The following is a 25,607-nucleotide window of genomic DNA, read 5'->3' as shown; positions in this document are numbered from 1 at the left end:
GCTAAGATCTACTGTATGATAATGCTTTCTATGTGGCTTTTTAAAGCCTGTTCTTTGACATGTAATACACAATGGTTCAGCATATTAGTGAACTTACCCAGGTAATGAATGGGCAATGTATTAGTCAGTGACCTGGTAGGACTATATTGTCCAAAGCATCACACATCAAGCACACATACTTCTAGATATTGTTTGCAGAGAAGATTTCTGTATTATGTGTATGCTGGTATAGTGTGTATATATCAAGAACAGCAGCAGCACAGAGGAAATGCTTAATATGTAGATGTTGATCATACATACCCATACAGTTGTTTCCTCCATTGACTTGCATGTACTCTGGTGGGCAAACACATGTGTAGTTCCCTAATGTATTATAGCAGGTACCAGGGCCACAGATGCCAATGTGGGCAGAGCACTCGTCAATATCTGGAAACAGGGAGAACAGAATTCAGTTGCAGTATAGCTCATTGCGTAATGAGAAGCATCCTGAACATTATTCGTTTTTCTATCAACCTTCACAGATGCGGGTTTCTTCATTCAGATAGTAGCCAAGTGGGCACTCGCACTGGAAGCTTCCAAAGGTGTTCACACAATTTCCACCCTGACACAGACCAGGTAGTTCTTGGCATTCATCAATATCTGTAGTACACAAAAATGAGATATTTCAAAAAATAAAGTAGTCCATATTTATCAATGTATTTGTGCCTTTTCTGGTGCATTTTATAACGTTTGCTCTGTGACAGATTTATTAACTATGTGCATCATAATTTGGAAACATTTGCGCTATGTACATCACTTTATAAAAGTGGTGTGGAAAGTCAGCGTGCCTAATGCTCGGACAGGATTTAGGAAATCTAACTTTTCAAAAAGTCATAAAAGGGCACAAATCAGAAAAAAAGGTGTCTGTAAGTCTAAGGCACTAGCGTACAAAAAGTGGCATCAATTTAGTCATTGATTAATAAGTTTAAAGAGATTAAAAAAAAACAATATGCTGGAAACAGTTTATCACCAAGCTCACTTGCTCAAAATAGCCTTCTGTACGGTCTATATAACACCTCAACATGGCACATGTTGGTGGGACACGTGATTGGACCCCTCCATCAGTCTCTTCTAATGAAACAGTGCATGGAGGTGGCTGATGGCCCGATCTGGATATGTGCCTCTTCATCAGCGGTCATGATAAGGGCGGGAGTGCTGTGCGGTTCATGGAAAAGGCTGTACTAAAAAGGGGGCAGCACTTCACAATGTAAGAAAATGGCGCTGAACTTGTAATAGGTTTATAATAATAAGCTTTATAAATTGCTGTTTCAAACCCATTAAATACATATAAAATGGCCAGCACCTTTAATGGCAGTGATGTATGCTGTGAAAAATGTTGGCATAAATGGATATCTGTAGTCAGAAATGTGTTACAACATAAATCAATAAAGTAGTTACAAATAAGCTGGAATGATACCACTTTTCAGAAATGTGGACCTATATGACGCTAAAGAGAGTTTATTATAGATTCAGAAGGATATGTCATTCTTCTCACCTTCCAAAATGACTGTAATGGGGTTTGGTCTGAATCCTTCTCCTCCTGGACACAGAGTCTTGTATTCAGCTGAAAGATAAGGCAGATATCTTTTTTTCCCACCATAATCGAGTACTGATCTTCCTATTTTTTTTTTTTTACTTCTGCCTAACAATAGAAAACTTTTCAACATTTTCAACTTACTGGAGTTGCCGAGAGGGCAGCTTTCACATGGGTTACCCCAAGCACGTCCCAAAGAGCAGCAGCAAGAAGCTCTTGTAACCCCGACTCCAATTTCTGCACTGCAAGCAAGGCCAGCATCTCCTCTCATCAGAGTTTCCAAGTAGCAATTTCCAACACGAGTATCTGTATTAATATCGAGAATAAAAATGCAGCTCAGAGACATACTTATACATTGTGCTAAAACAGAACTCTTTATATTAATCATCGAGTACATTTACTTACCGACACAGCCCACACCGGTGGGGTTCAACTCAAAATCCTGTGGACAGTTGCACAAGTAGCTGCCTGGCGTGTTCACACACAACCCATTGATGCAATTCACTGGGTCAGCACACTCGTTCACATCTAAAGTAAAAGTGGATGAGTAAGATAGAACGGCTAGTCTGCACAGAAACATTGGATGTTCTATTAGATCAGGCCAAAAAATACTTTGGTGGTGTAAAATATGCATGAACTACTGCACTACAATCACACGAGCGTATAAAAATTATCCGCTTTTCATCCAAAAAAAGGAAACGATTTTTCTTCTGTATTGTCATCCATATGGCATCTGTTTTTATTATTAGTGAATAAAATTGACAAGACCAAAAACAGTTTCTTTGGTTAATAATTGCAATGACTGAAGCATTTTCTGTTTTTGAGTTTTCGTTTTTTGCTCCCCTTGTTCCCAGAGCCATAGCGTTCTATTTTTTCTTGCAAAAAAATGCAATTCCACAGTTGTTTTTTTTTTTTTTTTCTTTCCACGTTCACTGAATGCTAAAACTGACCTGCCATCATTATTCTCCAGGTCATTACGAGTTTGTAGACACCAAACATGTATAGGTTCTTTTTTATTTAGGTGGTGAAAAAAAATTCCAAAGTTTACTAAAAAAAAACAAACAAAATGGCGCCATTTTCCGAGACCCGTAGCGTCTCCATTTTTCGGGATCTGGGGCTGGGTGAGGGCTTGTTTTTTGCGCGCCTGGCTGATGTTTTTATTGATACCATTTTGGGGTAGATCCGATGTTTTGATTGCCCGTTATTGCATTTTATTGCAATGTTGTGGCGACCAAAAACAGTATTTCTGGCGTTTGGAATTTTTTTCTCATTACGTCGTTTACCGATCGGATTAATTCTTTTTTTATATTGATAGATCGGGCGATTCTGAACCCGGCGATACCAAATATGTGTATGTGGGGTTTATTTTTTATTATTTTATTTTGAATGGGGCAAAAGGGGGGTGATTTAAACTTTTATATTTTTTTAATTTTTTTTATATTTTTTTAAAACAGTTTTTTTTTACACTTTTTGCTTGCTTCTATAGTCGCCATAGGAGACTAGAAGCAGCAACTGTCCGATCGCCTCTGCTACACAGAGATGATGAGCAGATCACCTCTATGTAGCAGAAATGCTCCTGTGCTATGAGCGCCGACCACTAGGTGGCACTCATAGCAATCTTTACATGACAACCACTGGGGTCTGCTGCAGACCCAGGGTTGTCATGCCCACCCATCAGTGACCCGCGATCACGTGGGAGGGGTAAGTGATGCGCTTCCGGCGCGGCACTGTTAAATGCCGCTGTCAGAGATTGACAGCGGCATTTAACTAGTTAACAGCCCCGGGTGGATCGCGATTCCACCCGCGGCTGTTGCGGGCACATGTCAGCTGTAATAATCAGCTGACATGTGCCCGATTCAGTGCGGGCTCAGCGCCGGAGCCCCCGCTGAACCGGCCTTTCCGACTTGGTGCGTACTATTACTGACCACGTTGGAAAGGGGTTAAAAATCGGATACTATAAGGTTGATCTAATTTTTTTGCGCACCATTAGACTAGAATAGATGAGTCTCATCCGATATATGATTTTTTTTCATGTGGACAACTGAAATAACAGTTATCTCAATGGCTTTATTGAATAACATTTGTCCAAGTGCAGTCAGTTTTTTCCACAAACAGCACTCAGACCGAAAATATGGTTGTGTGAACATAGCCCTACATGGGTTTTCTGCGAATAGCTTCTATTTTTATTCTAAAGATGGGTCTCCACGGATCTTTCTAAGGCTGCACTCACGCATTGGTGTAACACATTCATGTGCTGTCCATTTTTATCTTGTGTCTCGAATCTCATGGATCTGATTTTATGGGTTTGAGAACAAAGGCACTCCTTCTCTGGAAAAATATGGATGAGAAAATATGGCTGCAACAGATGTGTGAATGTAGCCTAATTTCCACCCCATTAAAAAGGCTTAATGCTGCCAAGATTATGATCCCTCTGATCCCTATTAAGTGACCTGCGCCGTTTCCGATTCTGCCTCAGATCATGTATCATACATTGCGCGTCATGTTCTTTGTCCTGTTTAGCTTTATTTCACACCCATGCACGCGGAAATCAATACAGATCGTGCATCTGGAAATATCAAAAATGTGAACATGACGCAATAATGCATCTGCCATAAATCCTCACTGGCATTTACATCTTTTACTTCTCAGCTAAACATCCAAATTATGAAAGACTGGAAACTAGAGATGATCGAATTGATCTGCAGAGCATCAACTTCAAGTTGAAATTCCCTGAAATTGATAGGTCCCCAAACAATTTGCGATTCAATTCGCATGGAACGGCCCAAAAAACCCCTGCAAATTAAAATTTCAAAAAGGTTTGATTAACTCTAATTGGAATGTATCCATTGGGATTAACTTACCGGTACAATTTCCCCCACTTCTGTCCAGCTCATAGCCATCATCGCAGGCACACTGGAACATTCCTGGCAGGTTCTGACAAGTACCAAAGACACAAATATTCTGGAATGTACATTCATCGATATCTGAAAGCATAAGATTCAGACACAATCACGTCACGAATACTCACTTGTTAGCCACTAGCCATTTCCTTCTATGTATGACACAAGCATATGATACCACTCACCTTGGCAAGCCTTACTGTCCTCTGTTGGAGTAAAACCCATCTCACATTCACAGCGGTAACCTCCAGGGGCATTTAAGCAGTGACCATTTTCACACAGGTTCACATTGTCCGCACACTCATCAACATCTACAGGAAAATGCAAAGGAACATCTTAACAGTAGACTGGGAATAGCTGGTGGTAATATGACAATATCAGATTGGGTGTTTGAGGTGGTGTAATAAGTTAAGCATCTATACAAAAAAAGTGGTCAGTGGTCAGTGAGGTGGTTTATCATATAAGTTATATGGAAAACATATAGTTGCCTTGATATAGACAGTACTTTCTTGCACAGAACATCAGAATAGTTACAGTTATTGGGATTATTGATCTTTATAATTGTGCAATAACTAATGTCTAAACTGTGGATCGTTGCTGCTATTAGCTGTAATGGTAGTGCTGGACACATTTTACATAAAGTATTTAGCATATTCACATTGAATCCCCTTGTTCCACAAGCTTCTGTAACAATGCAGGGTAGCCTTGTAGCCATGTTGTGCAAAGAAAAACACACCATTTTGCTTAACCACAAAGAGCTTTGCTCTCACTTGTGATGAACTCTGATGACAAATCCGACACCTGAAGTGTCAGGATGCTGATGGCAGCATTGAGGATTGTCAGGGAACTTCAGATGGGAATAGGGTTGAATATACTTGGATTATGCAGGCTAACAATGCTAAGGTGAGAGTCCAGGGCGATCTTCAGATTGAGGATGTAATCGATGACATGCTGGAGAATTTCCATCTTGCTGACCTTCTTGTTTTGCAGAATGCTGGGCACCAGTAGCACTCGTTCATGATGAACAGGAGGCTCATAGGGTCCTCCATTGGCTTATGTTCTTGTAGATGTCCAGGTTATGCTCTCTTTTCCGGAAGGATCGTAGAAGGCTGAATGCTTTCATGTTTGTCGGACTTGTGTAAAGCTGTAATTCCCAATTTATCTCGCAAATACTCTCACAGAGTCAAGTTCAGAGTGAACTACTAATGTTTTTAGTAGTTGAAAATTTACCAGTTGGTACTATACTGCTGTACTATGTCTGCATTTCTGAAATGTTTGCAAGGTAACAGAATAGTTTCTATTTCTTTTTAACTTAGTTACAGTACCTGAGCAAGAAAAGCCATCCCCATTGAAACCCTCACTGCATGTGCACCGGTATGATCCAGGAGTGTTAACGCAATTGGCATTTACATTGCAATTGTGGTCTTCTGAGGAGCATTCATCAAGATCTGAAAAAGGGATGAAAACAAGGTTCAAATTAGGCCAGGGAAACCAAATGGAAATGCTATCAAAGTATTAAATGTAAGGAATAGTAAACCATATTTATAAATTTCAAGCTATTAAAATAGATAATTCTTTATTTTTAAGGTGTAGGGACAGAGGACGTTAGTACTGGTAGGATTACCCATTATGTTCTGTTTTTGTGGATTCTGCACTTCATGTGCTACTTTATCACACTAGATGATGGCACAGCTTCCTCTGCTTCTATGCAGATTGTAACTATCACTGAAGATGCAGTAACACAGGCCATATAGACCCTGCCAGGGGCATTTGTACACCTTGTTATGCTAGCAGCCAAGATAGACAAAATGGCACTTTCTCCTGCTTTTTATGTGTTCTGATTCAACATCTCCCCACTCCTTAAAATGAAATAAATGTGGCAAGCCTGAACTTACTCTGCCTAGAATTAGGTCTTTAAAATTATTTTACATAAAACATAAATAGTCTTACTTACCAACACATTTAAGTCCATCTCCAACCCAGCCCGTTTGGCACTTGCATTTGAAGCTACCGGGTACATTGATACAAGATGCATGGACATCACAGTTGTGAGCACCTATTTCACATTCATCAATGTCTACAGCAATAAGAAAAAGTGGTCTATTAGTGTATGTGATACATATTAGCAGTACTTAGTAAGAGGTACAGTGGAAAAAATATATACCTGTACATCCAGTGGTTCCCTTCTTCACAAAGTAACCCAATTGACAGTGGCAGATGAATGAGCCCTTAGTGTTTTCACACTCTCCGTGTAGGCAGATGTTAGGGTTGAGGTCACACTCATTGACATCTATAAAAAAGAGCAGTACATGTTAATGCTGTGAACTGAACACAAGTGGAATTAATAAGCTGGTCATAGAAGAATTGAACTACTTTACCTATACATGTCTTCATATCCAGAGACGCCATGAAACCATCAAAGCACAAACAACGATATTCTCCAGGAATGTTTGTACATTGTCCACCATCGCAGATGTCTGGGTTGTCCTCACATTCATCAATATCTAGGGTTTAAGAAATCCCATGTTAGAAATGTATGCATGGACGATGATAAAATAAAACACTGACTTGATTACAAGCCAACTAGCCACTATGGTATCAAGTAACATCTACTTTTCATAATTTGACCCACCATTCTATATACTAGAAATACCAATTTATGCCATTTCTTACCAGCACAGGATCTCTTGTCGGGCATAAGGGCATAGCCCTCATTACAGCTGCATTCATAGCTGCCTTCCGAGTTGGTACATTGGGTGTCACATCCTCCGTTCATGATTGTGCATTCATCAATATCTGCAACAGAGCATTGTGTGTATATGTTAGCTTCAGTACAAGGATATGAAACACAAGAGAAATGTTCCTACACCTCAACTCCCGACCTCAGGCTCTGTACTGGATAACATGAGGCCACATGAAAACCTATATCGTAGAGCTCCCCTTACCCATCACCTCAATTTCAGCAGAAGACAACCCAATATTGTAGTATAGGATCTAGAAGACTATCATAAAATTAATTTATGGTGCAAGCTTCCTGTTATCTCTGAAGCGTTAGATATTAATGAGATAGTTACACATTCTAGATCTTTACAGGTTATGCACATTTCATAATTTCCAGTAGATTGTTGTGCATGCACATTCTACATATCAAACAATAAGATTTGATAGAGAGTTTACAATTCCAGATATAACATTGGTGTAGAGCAAAACTGGCAAACTGCCACATCCCGACCCCTTAGCTGTACCTGTCTGGCCCACCGAGTGGGACAACTGAAGGGTTGGAAACCAAAAGTAATGTGGTATTGCAATGTTGACAGCATAGCAGTGTACACCAGATGTGGTTGAAGCATAGACATGACCCATAGAAGCAGGTCACACGTGCACGCGACACAGTAGAACCAAGCAAAAATGAGTACAGGAATGAGACAAAGAGCACAAGGAGAAATAAAGAGAGAGCGGGATAGTGACAGAAACAAAGATACAGTCAGAGAGGCCAGGACCATGATAGAGACAGATGATGACAAGGATAGAGACTATTCCAATAGCGTATTCCCGAGCACCACTCTTTAGTCCCTGCAAGCTTTGTACAACCCTCCACAGCGTTGTAAAGCTATAAACATCCAGGAATCAAGGCACCAGATGTTCTCCTCCGGTTGAACAATTTATTGATGTCAGTTTCGGCCACACAAAGCCTTTATCCAGCCATAGGTGATAAGAGGTGTGCGCATCTATGGCTTCATAAAGGCCCTGTGTGGCCAAAATGTTGCATGTTATTTAACCGGTGTACACTGACATCAAGGAGTCTGGTGCCTTAGTTCCTGGATGATTAAGGATAGACTTTGGGAGAGTATGTTAAAGTAAGGTTCACAACCAATCTAGGTACATTTATGTTTATCATACTTAAGCCTGAATAATAGAAGCAGTATGATTTATAAACTTTATAAAAAGCAGTAAATTATATGGTGTTGATTAGCTGCTATTGGTAAGAATACAAGCTACAATACACCTTATCATAACGCGTATTAACAGCAGCAGCTAGTCAACAAACCTAATTCTGCTCAATATTAAGCTATAAAATTAATATTAATATAACATAATGTTAATTTATTAATTTTGGGCAGTTAATTTCAGCCTATTGATTCGGCCGTCAACATCAGCCCTTAAACTGTGCACCCCTGGTGTGGAGTAACTACTGATTAGAATACTGGACCTCTTACATACATCATTGGACTCCTTCCCACCCACTTTCCAGGGTGTTACTTGAGAATTTAACAAGGTACTTTCCTTAGCTCATGAGAAGGGAATTCTGCTAACCTTCTACAACCTTAGAAGTTGAATAAATCTGATTCGAATAAGAATGTGGTTCCTTTCAGGACATGTAGATTCCAGGAACAGATTGAATAACTCACCCATACAACCCTGCCGATCAGGAGTTGACTGGAAGCCAGAATCACAAGAGCACTGGTAAGTTCCGATCATGTTGACGCACCGGCCATTCTTGCAGAGGTTATCACTCAAGGAACACTCATTTATATCTGGAGAAAATAGAAATCACATGCGCTCATATTCAATAAATGGTTCTTCCCTACAGGTTAAGTTTTTTTGGCCTATGTAGATTCATTATGTAAAAAGTATACTGAATTTTTTTCATACCAACACAGGCATTGCCTTCTGCAGTCAGCTCATGTCCTAAGGGGCAGATACATTCAAAGCTGCCGTCAGTGTTGATGCAGGTTCCTCCCCTACATAGCAGAGGGTCTCGTTCACATTCATCAATGTCTGTAAGTGAAAGGTAGATCAGATCAGTTATTGTTGACTAGGGATCAGATCAACTAGCTGATCCGCTATTTAACTTGACATATAGTATATATTAATACAAAATGTATTACAAAGTACATATATGACTATTTAGTTATTACTCTATCACTGCTTCACGATTTTGAAGTCAAGCAAATCAACTTCCTAAATTCTCTATGTGCCCCTCTCTATGGTACATATACACTTGCTGCCCAAGAGATGAGGCAGGAATTATAGTTGAAGGGGTTGCATTAATTTTTCACTCTATAATTTAGAGATTCCTGCATTATTCAAAGAGTCTTACCACCTTTGAATTCTTTCTTTACAATAAATATTCACCTTAAAGTATAAATGACTACATGTCTGGATGTTCAAGCAACTGACCTATTGAAAGTCATCGGCTTAATGACACTTTTATAATTACCCATGCAGTTCTTCATCATCATGAATCCACTCTCATAACCATCAAAGCATTCGCACTCAAAGCTTCCAGGGGTATTGACGCAAGTGCCGTGTCCGCAGAGGTCAGGAGAGATACGGCATTCATCTATGTCTGTAATTATGATAATAAAACAAGCAATGTTACATATTTTGAAAAAAGACATGGGTCCATCAAGTTCAAACTCTCACCGCCAGTTATACATTGTCTATCACTAGATTATAACCCACAATGCCATTTGTTGTCAAAAAAGCATCGAGTCCTTTTTGTAAAAGCTGTTATAGTGTCTGCCATCACTACCTCTTGTGGTAGGGCATTCCACAGTCTGACTGCTCTAAAGAACCCTTTTCTATTTAGCTGCCGGAATCGCCTTTCTTCCACCCGTAATGAGTGCCCCCTGCTCCTTAGTATGGTCTTTGGAAGGAATAAGTCATGTGCTAGACCTTTGTACTGATCACACATATATTTATACATGTGTCTGTTTTCTAAGCTAAACTAGCCCAATTTTTCCAACCTCTCATCATAAGAGAGGCCTTACAGCCCTTGTAATAATTTAGTTGCCCGCCCTTGAACTGACTCTAACTTCCAAATATCCTTTTTATAATGTGGAGCCAAAAACTGGATCCCATATTCTAGCTGTGACATTACAAGGGATTTATAGAAAGAAGGCAATAGTGCACTGGTGTCAAACGATTTTATCTCTTTTTATAAATGTAAATCATTCCATCACAAGACTGGGGTTTTATGTGGTTGGGATCATGTGTGCCACATACTTATGAGGACTCTCTGCTCGTTCTAACCTGTGCAGTTCCTTTCTTCAGCATCCAGAGCAAAGCCACTCTCACAAATACACCGGAAGCTTCCAATGCTGTTGCGGCATGATCCGTGGTTGCACAAGCTGTTGAATACCTTACATTCATTCACATCTAGGAAGATTAAAAACAAAAGAAAATGTAATGCATATTGAGATAGACTCTGAGTGAAGGTGAAGTCCAGATTTCTCCAGTAATCATTAACCAGGAGTATTACAATACAAAGGAAACCATGTCTAAATTGATTGCACATTTATTGGCTGAATTCTGAAAAACCAACATAGAATTTATTGGTTTTAACCACCACCTATGAATGGCCAAAATAAAACCGTCAGGAGAGCATACAGTCCATGAGGTGTAAGGTTGCATTCACACATCCAAGTTAAATGTCCGTGTTCTGTCCAATTTTTTCTATGACAGCACACAGACCCATAAAGTTTTATGGATCTATTCACACATCTTAGAAAATTACAGACTCAAGTGTGAAATCCTTGAGACTCAGAGCATGTCCTATTGTGATCCGATTTTGAGGATCAGAATAGGACATATTCAATGGGTCTGTGTGCTGTCTGAAAAAAAATCTGTCAGCACACCGACAATTCAAATGGATGTGTGAATGCAGCCAAAATAGGACAGTCATATAGTACAATGTGAATTTCATACTACATAGGACATTATGTGTGAGTGCACTGCCTATTCTAAAATTCCAAAGACTATGGTAAATACAATATAAAGGTGCCTTTCTAGGAGAACCTATATGGTGCTTTTAAACACATCTTCATGTGGAAAGGAATGCAAAATTATACCTAACTCATCATATAGTTATTATTTTTTCAGGCTATAAAAGAAAATGTTACAATACAGTCATATTTAGCATGATCATAATTCGCATCAGAAAAGATCCAGCTGAGCTAGTGAACCATAATACCTTTGTAGAATGGACGACCAGAGAGAACATCGCCTCTGTTCGCAAAGCCAGGTCCTCTCGGACAGATGGTCTTAAATTCATCACTTCCAGGTCTTGGGCATTCCTCACAGTCAATACCCCAGGCAGCACCCACAGTGCAGCAGCACATATCAATTCTGTACTTTCCAGGAAAGGGAGAAGTGCATTCATCCTCATCCCACTTCATATAACACTGTTCCATGCGTATATCTGGGGGGAAAAGTAAGATCATAGAGTAATAAGTATCTACACTGGTTAGCAAGGTTTTATTAAAGTCTGAAAGTTATCCCCTATTTGGTGGATAGGGGATAGTTTCAAATCGCTGGAGTCCAACCTCTGGGACTCCCACCAATGCCAAGAGCCAGGGTTCTGAAGAGCTACCTATGAATACAGCGATGAATCATAAATATTTGTCCAACATAATACATAGTACTTTAGAGAATACATGTAAATAAAAAAAACTGTGATACTATATGATCCCAGAGATCATATGCACATCATGCCCCCCAGGAAGAAGCAAGCAAGGCAAAAAGCACGTCGGGGAGGTGGGACACATCAAACCTGGGATTGATCCACTTTGGCAGTTAACTCCCAAAGTTCAGGTAATTTCTTTACCTATACCTAAGTAGATTCTACAGGGGAAGTAGCAAGTTCTGGGCTATGATCATAGCCTTTGGACCAGGGAAAACCTCAACAGTTTCTGTAAAATAGCTGTTATGCACTAGCATGGTATTAGAATGCAGATCTAGGGGAATTTGCCTTTCTGGTCTATATACTTGTCATTACATGCAGGTTCTTGTGATCCTTTAGAGGCGTTACTTATTGTACATGATTTTAGCTTGAATTTTCATATATATTCTCAATAAACGTTGAAGCTTTTATCATGTTATAGATCTCTTCATTTTCTCTTGGATCATATAATATCACAGGTTTCTTTGATTTACATGAATACAGTGGTGGTAAACCATGTGCACTGCCGCTCCATTCACTCTTATGGGTGTACCAAAATCCAGCTGTGCGCTGTGCTCTGCAAGCTCTGGCGGTTCCATTAAGAATGAATGGAGTGGTACTGCACAAGATCAAACACCGCTCCGTTCACAAGGGGTAATTCAAAGCCTCGTATCTTGGGATCGGTGGAGGTCCCTGTAGTCAGACCCCCAGCAGTCAGGAAGTTATTCCCTATTCCATGGATAGGTGATTATTTTAAAACTTGAGAATACCAATTTAAGCCCTTTTTGCTTTTTATATATCCAAGAGAACTTAAGGACATCATGGTAATCTTATCTTGGCCTTCTAAAAGTGGGAGATGCAGACTTCCGATCATGCGCAGTGCACCTCTCTGATGCCGGGATGCGTGCACATGGCTTCAGAGGCACAATGATGTGATTGCACAAAGACACACGCATGCGCATGATTTGTATAGCACTGGCAATGACGCTGGCTCTTGTAAGCCATGTTATCACGCCCACAGGGGACCGACTAGTCTGGGGGGACATTAACGCCCCATCGCCTAGTCGAAGGCCTCATTTACATATCATAAATGGACTTTAGAAATACTTTTTCTAAAGATCTGTTTGTGTGTAATGTAATAAAAGGGACTGTTAGGAAGGGTATTTATCTATATAGACACAACTGCTGGTGGTTCTGGGGGCACGGGGGACCTGACAGGATCCCTTTAAAGGAAAGTTATTATGAGCTCTTTGACTAATTCTTAGTTGACTTATGCTTCATCCAACAATAGACAGTGCAAAAGGTGCAAATATTGCAAGATATTGAAGGCAAGTCATTTGCAAAAATATTTCAGGTCCAAATAGATGCATTTAATTAATAATAATTAAAACAAATGACCCGAAGGTGGATGACACATTTTCTGCCCTTTATGTTTAGCACAATCTTTGCACCATAGTGCACTCACTGCATAGCATAGTAAAAAATCTACATTTGTGTTTGATTGTAGCTGATCCAAAGCAAACACTCATTACTTCCCTTGTCATGCAGACAGGATGTCATTATGCAGACGCTAAGAAGGCAAAGCTTCAGATCTCATTTGATACATTATGTATTTATTACATACAACATTAATGCTTTCCCTCCATGATTTAAATGACTGCATAAAAGTAATATGTTGACATATCATATGTCATTATTCTTCTTACCGACACAGTTTCTGCCAGATCCATCCAAGATTAGGCCTTCAGGACACTCGCACTTGAATGAACCAGCAGAATTAACACAACGCCCATTAGGGCACACGCCTGGGAATACTTCACACTCATTTACATCTGTAAAATAAAAATGAAAAATAAAAAAACATATTAAGCTTCAGCTGATACAGACAAGTTCATACCGACTCTCCAGAATACTGGAGAGATTTCTCCATGAGGACCAAGCTCTGACACAATAATGAACCCTGATGGTCTAGCAGAAGATGACCCCAGTTGGAGATGACTTTGCCCTCATTCCTTTGCCTCTAGGGTCCTCTTGATTATATGTTTTTTCTGTAGGTGTCCTGTTCCAAGAAACCCTAGTACAACACTAGATATAATTGTCCAACCAAATGAGAAAGGATAACAATTTCTATAACATTAACTACTTCAAAATCACATACTATTCTCATTATTAGGAACATAACGAGTAATTATTTGTGCTTCTAAGGAGCTGTGTACAGATAACAAGTCTTAGTACGTAATTACTTTTGGAAGAAAAGTTTATACTGAATTCTAAATTTTTAATACATGGTTAGAATAACATATTTTACCTTCACATGCTACTCCCTTCTTCCTGGAGTAACCCCGAGGACAGGCAGAGTCTAAATAAAACGCAAAGTGTCATTAACTATATAGATGATAGATATTCCCAGATATATACAATAAAGATATGCACTATTTTTATAATATGGGGCTTACCAATCTCACAACGCTCACAAGGGCTTCCCCAGGCAGCTCCTAAAGTCGCACAGCATTCAGATTTCAAAGTGGCTCCATTGATGTTGACTTCACATCGACCATCTTGGAGATTCAACCAACATGTTCCTTTCATGCTATCTGCATTGCATTAAAAAAAGAATTGGCCAAGGAATAAAGAACCTGAATGTATCATGTCAGAATTATCAGGCAATCTCTGGACAGAACCCTCGTTCCCCCTTATACTCATTTTTGTAAAATGAGGTGTCCTGCAAAATATTACACCGACTGGATTGATGCGCTAAATAATAGATGTCATTTTAATGTTTATTTCATAATCAATAGTAGGCATGAAGATAAGAAGTTTTGTAATATATCTAATCAGATGAGGTCTGTAAAGAGCTGTGTAATTAATGGCGCTATATAAGTGCGTAAAATAAATAAGTAAATCATAGAAATATGCTTCTTTCTCCTCCTGGAGTGATCATTCATTCTCAAAATTCTCAATTCACAAGTAAAAATCTGTATTTTTACATTACTGAAATAGGATATGACATTTTATACTGATGAAATTCTATATACAGGAAAGGGGGAGGAGAAAGGAGGAGCTAGAGGCAAAGCTCCTCCCCACAACATGAAACGTTATAAGCACTAATGGTCATCTTCTATCTCAGTAATGTAATAATCTGTCTACACTGAATACAGATTTTACCAGTGAATTCAGAATTTTCAGTAAGAATGATCAGTCCAGGAGGAGAAAGAAGCAGATTTCACTGATAACATACATTGCAAATTTCTTATTTTCATACATAGTACTGATTTATGAAATAAAAAGTAAAACAATGGTTACTATTTAATGACTTTTATGAAAAAGGAAGTTAATGCTCTGAAAAATCTCACTTTTACATCACACAAGCTTACAATTTAATCCAATGTGTCATTTTTGAAGACTTGAACATTGACCTCCCCTAAACCAGATTAATCTGAATAACACTCACCCACACAAATAGTTCTGGTAGAATCAAGTTTGCTGCCGAATGAGCACTCGCACACAAAAGAGCCGGCATTGTTCCTGCAGACGCCATTAACACAGGGGTTGGATGCACATTCATTGACATCTGAAAAAAAAGGTTGGTGGACCAGTTGCAGAGGAAAGTCAATAAAACCGTCAGGCTCAAAACGGCCAATGATACAATTGTTGATTTAAAGAAACGTCCTGGAACGTTTTAAACAGAAGTGAAGCAGATATCTAAATATATATGAAAAATGTATCCCTACCTTCACAAGTCTCAGACTCCGGCTTAAAGACATAACCCTTGGGGCACGTGCAGGAGTAGCTTCCAGGAGTGTTACGACATAAGCCATTATCACAGAGGAGACGATTCACTGCGCACTCGTCGACATCTGAAATTGGGAGTAAAAGCTTAACTCCTGTTCTTGAGGTTGATCAGATAATACAATATGCATTATATTATTGGAAGCCAATTTCGTAATGTACTACAGCAAACGTACCCACGCAGTTCTTCCCACTTGCATCTGATTCATAGCCCACATTACAGATACAACGATAGCTGCCACGCAAGTTTTCACAGATGCCGTTGGGGCAGATTTCAGAGTTTAATGCGCATTCATTAATATCTAAGTTAAAGAAAAAAAAAAGAATGAAATGAAGTTAATAACATGAATATAAAGTCACTAAACAGACAGCCATCTGCAGACTCTTACCTCTACCATCTGCAGTTATGCCAATACCACCGCTGCAAAGAGCTTGAAATTCAGCTGTAAGATATGAAAGAAAGATTTATTGGTAATTCTCTACATGTCTATTTTGTCTTCATTATTTTGGAATTTGTCCAAACTACAAGCATATTACACTTCCATTGCTAACAGTAGAGTATAGATGATCCCACAGCAGGACACACTGACAATTACATGGTGACCATGACTTATTAACTGACAAGAACTAACTCAATTCTTCATGGCAAGTATCATCTATATTACTATACTCACCAGAGTTCTTGGCAGGGCAAGGCTGGCAGGGTTCACCAAATCCATGGTCAGGATTTGCACAGCAACACTCAGATTTGGTAACAGCACCGGGGGAGGGACGGGCACAAGTTCCCTTTTTAATGTCACCATAACAAGTACTGCGCATGTGGGTGTCCACGCAGACTCTTCCATCAATGCCGATGGTCAGTCCACCCAAGCACTCACAACGGAAGGAACCCTCTGTGTTAATGCAGCGCCCGTTCATGCAGATTCCGGGGGTCTGACATTCATCCACATCTAAAATCATACAGGATCTTTGTCATATGTTGGAATGAAATGTGCACAATCATGAATTTACAGAATAGATGGCACATAAATGTTATCAAAAACACAGGCAAACAGTCACATTTATATGTATTAGTCAGGAAAGATTCCTGTATGAAGAATATGACTAAAATAACATTACATGTTTGTTAAAACAGAAGGATGTTGATTAAAAAAAGTTCAGGAAGGTTCCAGAATTAAGATAACAATGACAGAAAAACATCTTTTCATAACACGATAAAACAAGATTTCTGTTAACCTAAGACTTACAGCCATCTGGAGCCCTTCTCCGGGTGAAAGACAATAATCTTATTTGCTCTTACACAAAAGCGTTTGCATGTATTTCTTTCTAATCCATCAAAACCTCTATCTAATGTCATGGATACATGCAAGATCATATAGGCGAAGTCTTCGATCTCAGGCCATCACTGATTTTCAGGCATCTCACCCCTTTGGGCACTGCTCATAGACTTTTGTTGTTGGAAATCTGAAATCTCATATTGGAAATCAGTGAAGGTCAGTGATCCTCCCACATTTACTTATGACATCTGATCACTTTAGATATTATTAGGAATATTATTAGGAATGTGGAACTTTCTAATTGTGTCATGTTGCACACAGAGATATAGCACTAGCTAGCATTACCGTTACAGCTGAGCTGGAGCACTAACATTTTGTGCTTTCGGTGTTCTCATATCTTTTTTGTCCAGCTACGCCAAAATAGGTGGAACTGAGGCATGATTAGGGCATGGCTACTGATGCTCGTCAAATTCAGGACGACCAACGGCGTTTGCTACATCACAAATCTTACTCCCACAGGGACTGGAGTAAGATTTGTGTGAAGCGCATGCCACTCATCAGAAGCTCCTGATTCATTAAGAGGCATATGCCTCATGAAGACCAGAATGAAGATTGCCAGTCTTGATGAATTGGGCCCATAGTGTATAAATGGCCTCACTACACAAAGAAGCATGCTACTTGAGGCTAGATTCACACATCCATGTGAATCTGATGCGAGTCTCATGGATCCAGTTTTAAAACTGATGTGCGTATGGCTCAATGAAACTCTATGGGTTAGAGCGCTGTCCGAAAAAAACCCAGATGTGAGAATCTAGCCTTAAAAGCATAGTGTTTCGCCAATCTGAAGATAACGTTTGCTACATCTGAAGTGCTCAAAGTGAGTTGCGATGGAAGGGGATAGCAATTTGCCATTCTTCCTCTTGGCACCAACAAATAATAAGCAGTATATATTCCAAATATAACAGATTTGTGCTTTAGCATAGTAAGTTTATCACTTCTTACCAACACAGTAGCGTCCATTTGGTGCCAATACAAAGCCTGTCTTACAGATGCACTTAAAGCTGCCGTCCTCATTAATACACATCCCATTCAAGCACATATTTGTGGTGGCGCACTCATCGTGATCTGTGGGAAAGATTGTATTAGCTGACGGACCACACAAAAGCCTAATTAGTTTCCCTTTTATTTATCTTACTGTTGTATATTTTTGATCTTTTTCAGCTGCAGCCAAATAAGCGGACATTTGACCCAGGGATTTCATGAGCAATACAGTGTAATTTGAAATGGCACTGAACCCAGTTCACAGCAAAGATGACAATTTATGCTTGTTTTATTGGCATCCTCAAGGGCCCTAATAGATGTGTAATGTAAGCTTAGAACAACAAGACAGAGGAAAAAATCTCATGGGTTTAAGCAGAATGATTCCGTTAGATGTAATAGGAAATTGTTAATTGGCCGTTAAAAGTGTAGACGGAGTGAAAGATAAGAAGACTATATCTGATTTTACGAACCCACAGGAGAGGTAGAAGCCAAGGACGTAACGATAGCTGTTGTAGAGGGTGTGACCACGAGCGGGTTCATGTGGGACGGGGGCAAGCCGGCGCCCGCACCTACTTCACCTGGATGTGTGGCCTCGGATGCACATTCAGGTGAATTGTATTGTTGAGCAGAGACCCGCCAGTTCCCTGCATCACAATGCACACAATCACAGCCTGGCAGCTGACGTCAGCTTGCCTGTCATGGGCGGCACATGGCAGCAACATCATGCACTGACTGTGCCGACATGCCGAAATCAGCTGCCGACTTTTGCGTCAGCTATAGAAGAGGACACCGCATCTCGCAGAAGTGGGGGAACATAAGAATAATCGTTTGTTTCTGTTTAAATTGTGCTGAAGAAGAATGAAAGACATTATTACTGGAAGTGGCCCAGGATGGGGGACATTATACCAATAAGATGCCCAGGATGGAAGATGTTGTTAAAGGATAAATCCCTTGATGGAGGGGGGCATTATTACAGGAAGGGGACATTATTACTGGAAGGGGCAAGGTGGGGGACATTATTACTGGAAGTGGTCCAGGTGGGGGACATTGTACCGGGAAGGGGCCCAGAATGAGGGGTATTATACCAGGAAGGAGGACATTATACTAGGATGGGGGACATTGTTATAGAATGGGGAGACATTATTAAAGGAAGGGGCCCAGGACGGGGGACATTAATTAAAGAGGAGGCCAAGAGGCCAGGAGGGGGACAATATTACAGGAATGTGCCAGGATGGGGGATGTTATACCAGGAAGGGACCCAGGGACATTGTTATAGGATGGGACCAAGGATGGAGGGGTGCATTATTATAGGAAGGGAACAGGAGAGGGGCATTATTACTGGAAGGGGCAAAGAGGGGGACATTATTTTTGGAATGAACTAATAGGGGGACATTATTACTGGAAGGAGCAAGGAGGGGGATGTTATTACTGGAAATGGCCCAGGAGGGGAACATTATTACTGGAAATCACCCAGGATGGAGGACTTTATACTAGGAAGTGGCCAGGATGGGGGACATTATGCCTAGAAGGGGCCCAACATGGGGACATTATACCAGGAGGGGGCCCAGGATGGGGGACAGTATACCAAGAAGGGGAGCATTATACCAGGATGGGGGACATTTTTATAGGATGGGGGCATTATTACAGAAATGGGCCCAAAACAGGGGACATTAATTTAGGAAGGGGCCCGGATGGGGCTCCGGATGGTGGGGGCTTTATTACAGGACAGGGCCAGGAGGGGGACATTGTTACTGGAAGGGGCCAGAAGGGGGACATTATTACTGGAAGGGGCCAGGAGGTGGATGTTATTACTGGAAATGGTCCAGGAGGGGGACATTATTACTGGAAGGAGCCCAGGATGGAGGATGTTATATCTGGAAGTGGCCCAGGATGGGGGACATTATACCAGGAAGGGGCCCAAGATGGGGGGACATTATACCTCCAAGGGGGACATTATACCAGGATTGGGGACATTCTTATAGGGTGGGGGGAATTATTACAAGAAGGGGCCCAGGACAGGGGACATTAATTCAGGAAAGCGCCGAGATTGGGGTGAATACGCATATTTTTATTGGTTCTAGAATGCCAGAAGGGCCCATACATCTGACCAACATGCAGGTGGGGACCCAGATACAGATGTTGCACAGGGGCCCATCGCACCCTAGTTGCGCCATTGGTAAAGGTCACACGGGCAAAAGGGTAGATCCCTGAATTTCAAATAATTTATATTCAATGTCTTTGTGTAACCTATTGCATACATTTAGTAAGCAGTCATAATTCTTCTCAAGGACAGTGTCCTACTGATTTTGACTTAAAGTAGAATAATATGATTTTCAGCCTCACAGCCCATATTACATAATAATTATCTCCTTGGGCGGGGCAAAGGAACAAAATTGAAGACAAGACATATACACATATGTGAAATGAAGGGCACAAATTTGCGAGATAGGTTTGCACATCATTGTTAAGCATTATGGTATATGAATGTTTTTTGAAAATTGTGGGGGTTCACAAGCTGCATTTGGTATTCTTTGATAATTGAGACGTTGCAGGCTTTGAATATTCAACTGGGAAAAAAAAATCCAATGAATTATTAAGAGAAAAGTTATAATACAATCTACAAAGACTTGACATTTTCCAACTTACCCACACAATTCTTTCCATCTGGAGTAGTCTCAAACCCAGCATTACAGATACACTGGAAACTGCCCTCTGTGTTCACACATCGGCCATTCCTGCACATCACTCCATTCATGATGCATTCATCAATATCTGCAATGATGCACCATCAGGTTTAAAGATGTATATAAAACCATGTCAATATCAATCTTAGAATGTGAATATTTATGATTAGTAATGATGTATATTTGATGTAATGCTTAGAATTAATCTAATTATTAAACAATTGTGATAGACACTTTATGTGACTCTCTGTAAGTTATGTTACTACGGGGTCACACTAGTGACTACTATTGGTAGTTCTTGGCATTTGGGCTGTTGTTCACTTTACAAAACAAGCTTTGCCCTATGGTCCAATAGCTGTCTGCATACATACATACATACATACATACATACATATTGAGTCAGATGTCACCTACCGATGCATGCTTGTTTGGTTGGGTTGCTCTGGAATCCTTCATGACACCTACAGTGGTATGATCCTTGTGTGTTCACACAGTCTCCATGAATGCATGGACTGCTGGCACACTCATCCACATCTACAAGCAAACAATTTGTGTTAAATAAGAGGAATTTTTTGGAATTCTAAACCCCAAAACTGTTGTTTAATTTTTCTCTTGCTACATTTTATCTGAACAGTTCATTGCTTATCTTTTACATAACGAGGAAAATAAGTGAAGTCTAATTCTCTTTCCTATGCTGGCAAATGACATATTTTCAGATTCTACTACTTATTCATCCATGTCTTCTGAAGGTGACCACTAGAGATGGACAAATCATTTGAAATTTGGATTTGCCAGCTTTGCTGAATTTGCCCCCAAAATTGATTCACAGTGTATAAGTTCACTGCGGCTCCTAATTCTGCAAAGCCTTTAGTTGCCCAGAAAAAACATGTATAACTCTTGGAGGTCTCCTAGGATTGTATTGAACGTGTTTTGAGCTCTTAAAAGCAAGCATAGCCTTATTAATGTCCATGTGACCTCAGCCTATCTGGCTAGGAAAAAACAGATGGTAACTGGTGGTAACCATCAGCTGTATTCGGATGGTGACTGTGAGTCCAATATTGGACTATTACAACAGAAAAGTGTGCCAAAAAGGCAAAACATTTTTCTTTTCAAAACACACTATGTGAGGTAGTCAGTTGTGTTTCATTTTCTGAAATATGGAGATTTTTTTTTGTCTTTTAAAAATAAATAAATAATTATGGCTTGCCTGCCTCACTGTCCAGGAAGCACACTTTCTGTGACAAACAAGCCTTGGTTTCAGGATTTTTGGTTAACAGCAAAATTTGGACACAGAGGGTATTAAAAATGCCCTGATTATTTGCAGTGTGTGAAGAATAAAAATAACACTGTTATTAAGGTGCTGTTACTGCAGTATATCACAGATCAATCAATTCACAATCACACAGTGACTATACAGCTACAGCACTTTTCTAACTATTACTTGAACCTTTGCATTATCTTTCACAGACTGAGACTACCACTGTTATTTTCGATGTGCTCTAGCACTGCAGTAGTACACCACAATAAGATTAGGCTTATTTCTATCCCAATGTGAAATGAGCTGTGCTCTCTGACCTTCTATCCCTAGCCTGTGAAATCCTAAAATGGCCCTATTCTTTTATACTGGCGGTGATAGTGTCCCCTGATTGGCTGCACTAGACCATGTGATAGCTGCAAAGCATTATTGGGAAGCCCAGGCAGCCGACGACTGACTTTATTAGCCTGCTCACTGGCTGCTACAGTATTCAGCAGTGTATGAATTGACCCAAGGAACTTTTTTTCTTTTTTATTGTGATCCTCATGAATCAAATAACAAAATGTTAAAATTCATGGAAACCTGTGAATTTGAGGAAATTGATCCACTGGAGATTGATCTGCTCATCTATAATGACCACCGTAAAAACTACAAATTTATTTTTATTTAAGGCTAAAAACACACAATGTTGACTGAGAAAGTTCTTTTGCAGGGTAACTTAGTTGCTATCCAATCCTTATTCATAAAACTTAATTTTTGGGGATTTTGGAATATTTTCCAATTTTACATTTACCTGCCATTTAGCCTGTAAAAAAATATTTTCGCTTTGATTTTATTTCTACTCACCTATACATTCCAGTCGGCTGTCCTGTTTATAGCCCATATTGCATTCACATCGATAATTGGATGGTGTGGGGATACAACGCCCATTCTGGCACAAATTGGTGAAGTGTTTGCAGATATCTCCAGTCTGGTTCAGTGTTGCTGTTCCTAATATAGTGAAAACATTTATACAAAAATTAATTAAGACTAGAATTAATTTTTTTTTGCATTCTCCTCTCTCTTTTTATTATTCTTTCTGTCTCAGATTTATTTTTTCACTTTATTTTCCTACATTTTGTTTTAGGCATAATTAGCAATCATGAAGGAACCAACTGAAATGAAACTTGAGAAAATCTAAAGTAAACATGGAGTAATATAATCCTGTATTTTTTAAGTTTGTATAGTACCTAGAGTTGCCCATTGCTTTCTAAGCTTTATGGCTATCCAACGATTCTTTTCTCTTAAACTTTTATCTTACCAATTTCTGTGCCCACACTAGGCAATCCCGATATTGGTCCTTGCCCATTAGGTCCAGTACCAATAGGGCCAAATATATTAGGTCCAGTTCCACCATTTACTCCTGGTCCAATTACACCTGGTCCTGGTCCAATTCCAGGATAGGTTCCTGGGTATGCAGGGCCTAGAGGTAGGCTTTCAATACAAAGTCTTCGATATTCATCTAGAAATGTTACATAATGTGCCATGTTAGTGTTGTATTTAAGTACATTTAATGGGAATCCGTCAGCAGGCATTTGCTATATAATCTGACAGCAGCATGGGGTAGGGACAATGACCCTGATGTATTACTTAGTAGATTGGGTGCAGCAGTTATGATAGAGTCACAGTTTTCTCTGCTGAAAATCTAGCAGAGCTCAGTTGTTGAGCTTATTATAACCCCACCCACACCACAGCTTTCTAGTGACAGAGATCTACTAATCAGTGCTGGGGGTGTGGTTGGACTAGGAGGCATGTGCTAAGTTGTCCTGTAATGATAATCTCCTGCTGATAAAACCATGATTGTATTGAAACAGCAAAATACAGCCCAGTAAGTGACACAGCACTATAATCAGGGACTCCGCTCCTACATTATGTTGCCCTCAGATTACATAGCAAAAACCTGTTGACAGATTCCCTTTAAGATTAAAAACATAGAACTATTGTTCTACTTTTTACTCATAGGCCTCAATTCTAATATGAATTGATTTGAAAACTTTTTGATGAACATGGAGTTGGATAAAATGTTGTGAATTTTGTAGTTTTCATGACAGTTTCGCTCAGTTCCACTAAAATTAGCAGTACTGGGGTGGGTCGGGAAGTGATGCAACTGCATGTCTAATACATGACAGCCTGTGACGTTCCTTTTGCCAGGAGTCTTACTCCAGTCACTTACTGGAGTAAGGTTTGTGGTAAGGAGAACACCACTTGTCAGATGATCCTGATTCATGTGCCGCTTAATGAATCAGGAGCGTCTGACTACAAAACGTACTGTCATAAAGACGGGCATCAATATCGCCAATCTTGAAGAATCGGGCCATGGTTGCCGAATATTTTTCCTGTCCTTCTATATCACGACATATGAAGTATGAAATAAGATGTATCAGAAAAATGAATTCTCATCCACTAAATTTACAGAAATAACTATGGAGAAAGTGATCTGGAATTTTACTACCCCATTTGACATTTAATAGTCTATGACACCCAGTCCACAACAGTATAGTTTTATTATTTCATAAAGTCCAGGGTTTACTAGGAGCATCTTTATGCTGGAACGTAGAATCCACACATGTAAACTACAGAACTTACCGCTCCCTCTGACTGGACACATCTCAGGAATCTGGCCTAATGCCCAACATCGCCCATTATCACAGCAACATTGTCCTTTAGTGTATTGGCCAGGAAGCTCTCCAGCACATCGACCCCCAATTAATGCAGATAAACAGCTCCCTGTCCTCTGATCTGGAAAAGAAGTGTTTAATACTTTGTCAACATTATTATTACAAAACAAAATACAGCAATTCTGTCATTATTTTTTCATGTTATTTTTTTGCATTCACCATTTAAAATAAATAAAAGTATTATTTTTTTTTGCTCAAGAAAATAACTTTTTTAAACAATATTTTTTTGCATCATATTCTGACTGAGAGCCATATATTTTTTCATTTTGCTTGTTGTTTTTACATAACAAGCTATAGTTTTTATTGATACCATTTTGGGATCCACACGACTTTTTGATTATTTTTTCTTTCTTTTTATGTGAGGCAAGATTAACAAAAATGTCAGTTCCGGTGCTTAGTTGTTTTTGTACTGATCACTATGGATGCAATTAAACCAGATATATGACTTTTTTGTACATTAGTATTTTTATTACATTGAACAACTTTTTAGAAGAAAAAATGGGATTTTTAAAATGTTTTTACATATTTTTTTAAACACTTAAAAAATGTTTTTTTCCACAATATTTATTAGTCCCATAAGGGAACTTAAACCCCTTTAAAGCCTGGGGCGTATTAGTATGCCCAAGGCTATCACCCCCGGTTCAGTGAGAGCTCCGGGGGTGAGCCTGCACTGAACCGAGCACATGTCAGCTGATTATTACAGCTGACATGTGCCCACAACAGCCGCGAGTGGAATCGCGATCCACCCGTGGCAGTTAACATGTTAAATGCCGCTGTCAATAGTGCCATGCCGGAAGCGCGTCACTTACCCCGCCCATGGGTGACCCGTTCACGTGATAGCAGGTCACTGATGGGTGGGCATGACAACCCTGGGTCTGCAGCACACCCCGGTGGTTGTCATGTAATGATCGCTATGAGCGCCACCTA

The 25,607-nt window shown here is 39.8% G+C and overlaps 1 protein-coding gene and 1 pseudogene across 1 annotated transcript in view; both read right to left on the bottom strand.

The window, feature by feature from the left end:
* The window catches only part of LOC141149662 (fibrillin-2-like), a 238,446-nt gene that overhangs the window by 60,295 nt on the left and 152,544 nt on the right, over positions 1-25,607 (bottom strand). Inside the window, exons 10-40 of the mRNA XM_073636910.1 lie at positions 24,589-24,741; positions 23,264-23,464; positions 22,810-22,953; positions 21,123-21,242; positions 20,671-20,796; positions 17,986-18,108; positions 16,381-16,656; positions 16,096-16,149; positions 15,883-16,008; positions 15,649-15,774; positions 15,369-15,488; positions 14,374-14,511; positions 14,226-14,276; positions 13,624-13,749; positions 11,450-11,677; positions 10,510-10,635; positions 9,695-9,823; positions 9,127-9,252; positions 8,883-9,008; positions 7,147-7,269; positions 6,852-6,977; positions 6,638-6,763; positions 6,428-6,550; positions 5,799-5,921; positions 4,659-4,784; positions 4,435-4,557; positions 1,979-2,101; positions 1,718-1,879; positions 1,535-1,603; positions 514-639; positions 301-426 (exon numbers count right to left, since the gene is read on the bottom strand). Of these exons, the coding sequence (XP_073493011.1) occupies positions 301-426; positions 514-639; positions 1,535-1,603; positions 1,718-1,879; positions 1,979-2,101; positions 4,435-4,557; positions 4,659-4,784; positions 5,799-5,921; positions 6,428-6,550; positions 6,638-6,763; positions 6,852-6,977; positions 7,147-7,269; positions 8,883-9,008; positions 9,127-9,252; positions 9,695-9,823; positions 10,510-10,635; positions 11,450-11,677; positions 13,624-13,749; positions 14,226-14,276; positions 14,374-14,511; positions 15,369-15,488; positions 15,649-15,774; positions 15,883-16,008; positions 16,096-16,149; positions 16,381-16,656; positions 17,986-18,108; positions 20,671-20,796; positions 21,123-21,242; positions 22,810-22,953; positions 23,264-23,464; positions 24,589-24,741 (4,095 nt within the window). The remainder of the gene's footprint in view (positions 1-300; positions 427-513; positions 640-1,534; positions 1,604-1,717; positions 1,880-1,978; positions 2,102-4,434; positions 4,558-4,658; positions 4,785-5,798; positions 5,922-6,427; positions 6,551-6,637; positions 6,764-6,851; positions 6,978-7,146; positions 7,270-8,882; positions 9,009-9,126; positions 9,253-9,694; positions 9,824-10,509; positions 10,636-11,449; positions 11,678-13,623; positions 13,750-14,225; positions 14,277-14,373; positions 14,512-15,368; positions 15,489-15,648; positions 15,775-15,882; positions 16,009-16,095; positions 16,150-16,380; positions 16,657-17,985; positions 18,109-20,670; positions 20,797-21,122; positions 21,243-22,809; positions 22,954-23,263; positions 23,465-24,588; positions 24,742-25,607) is intronic.
* On the bottom strand, positions 5,218-5,596 carry LOC141170843 (DNA-binding protein inhibitor ID-2-like; annotated as a pseudogene).

Source organism: Phyllobates terribilis, unplaced genomic scaffold, assembly GCF_046119375.1.
Source record: "Phyllobates terribilis strain yellow unplaced genomic scaffold, ASM4611937v1 Scaffold_1__5_contigs__length_1240528914, whole genome shotgun sequence".
NCBI classification, from domain to species: Eukaryota; Metazoa; Chordata; class Amphibia; order Anura; family Dendrobatidae; genus Phyllobates; species Phyllobates terribilis.
Note: the sequence above shows the minus strand (reverse complement) of the source record. Positions and strands in the feature narration are given on the sequence as shown.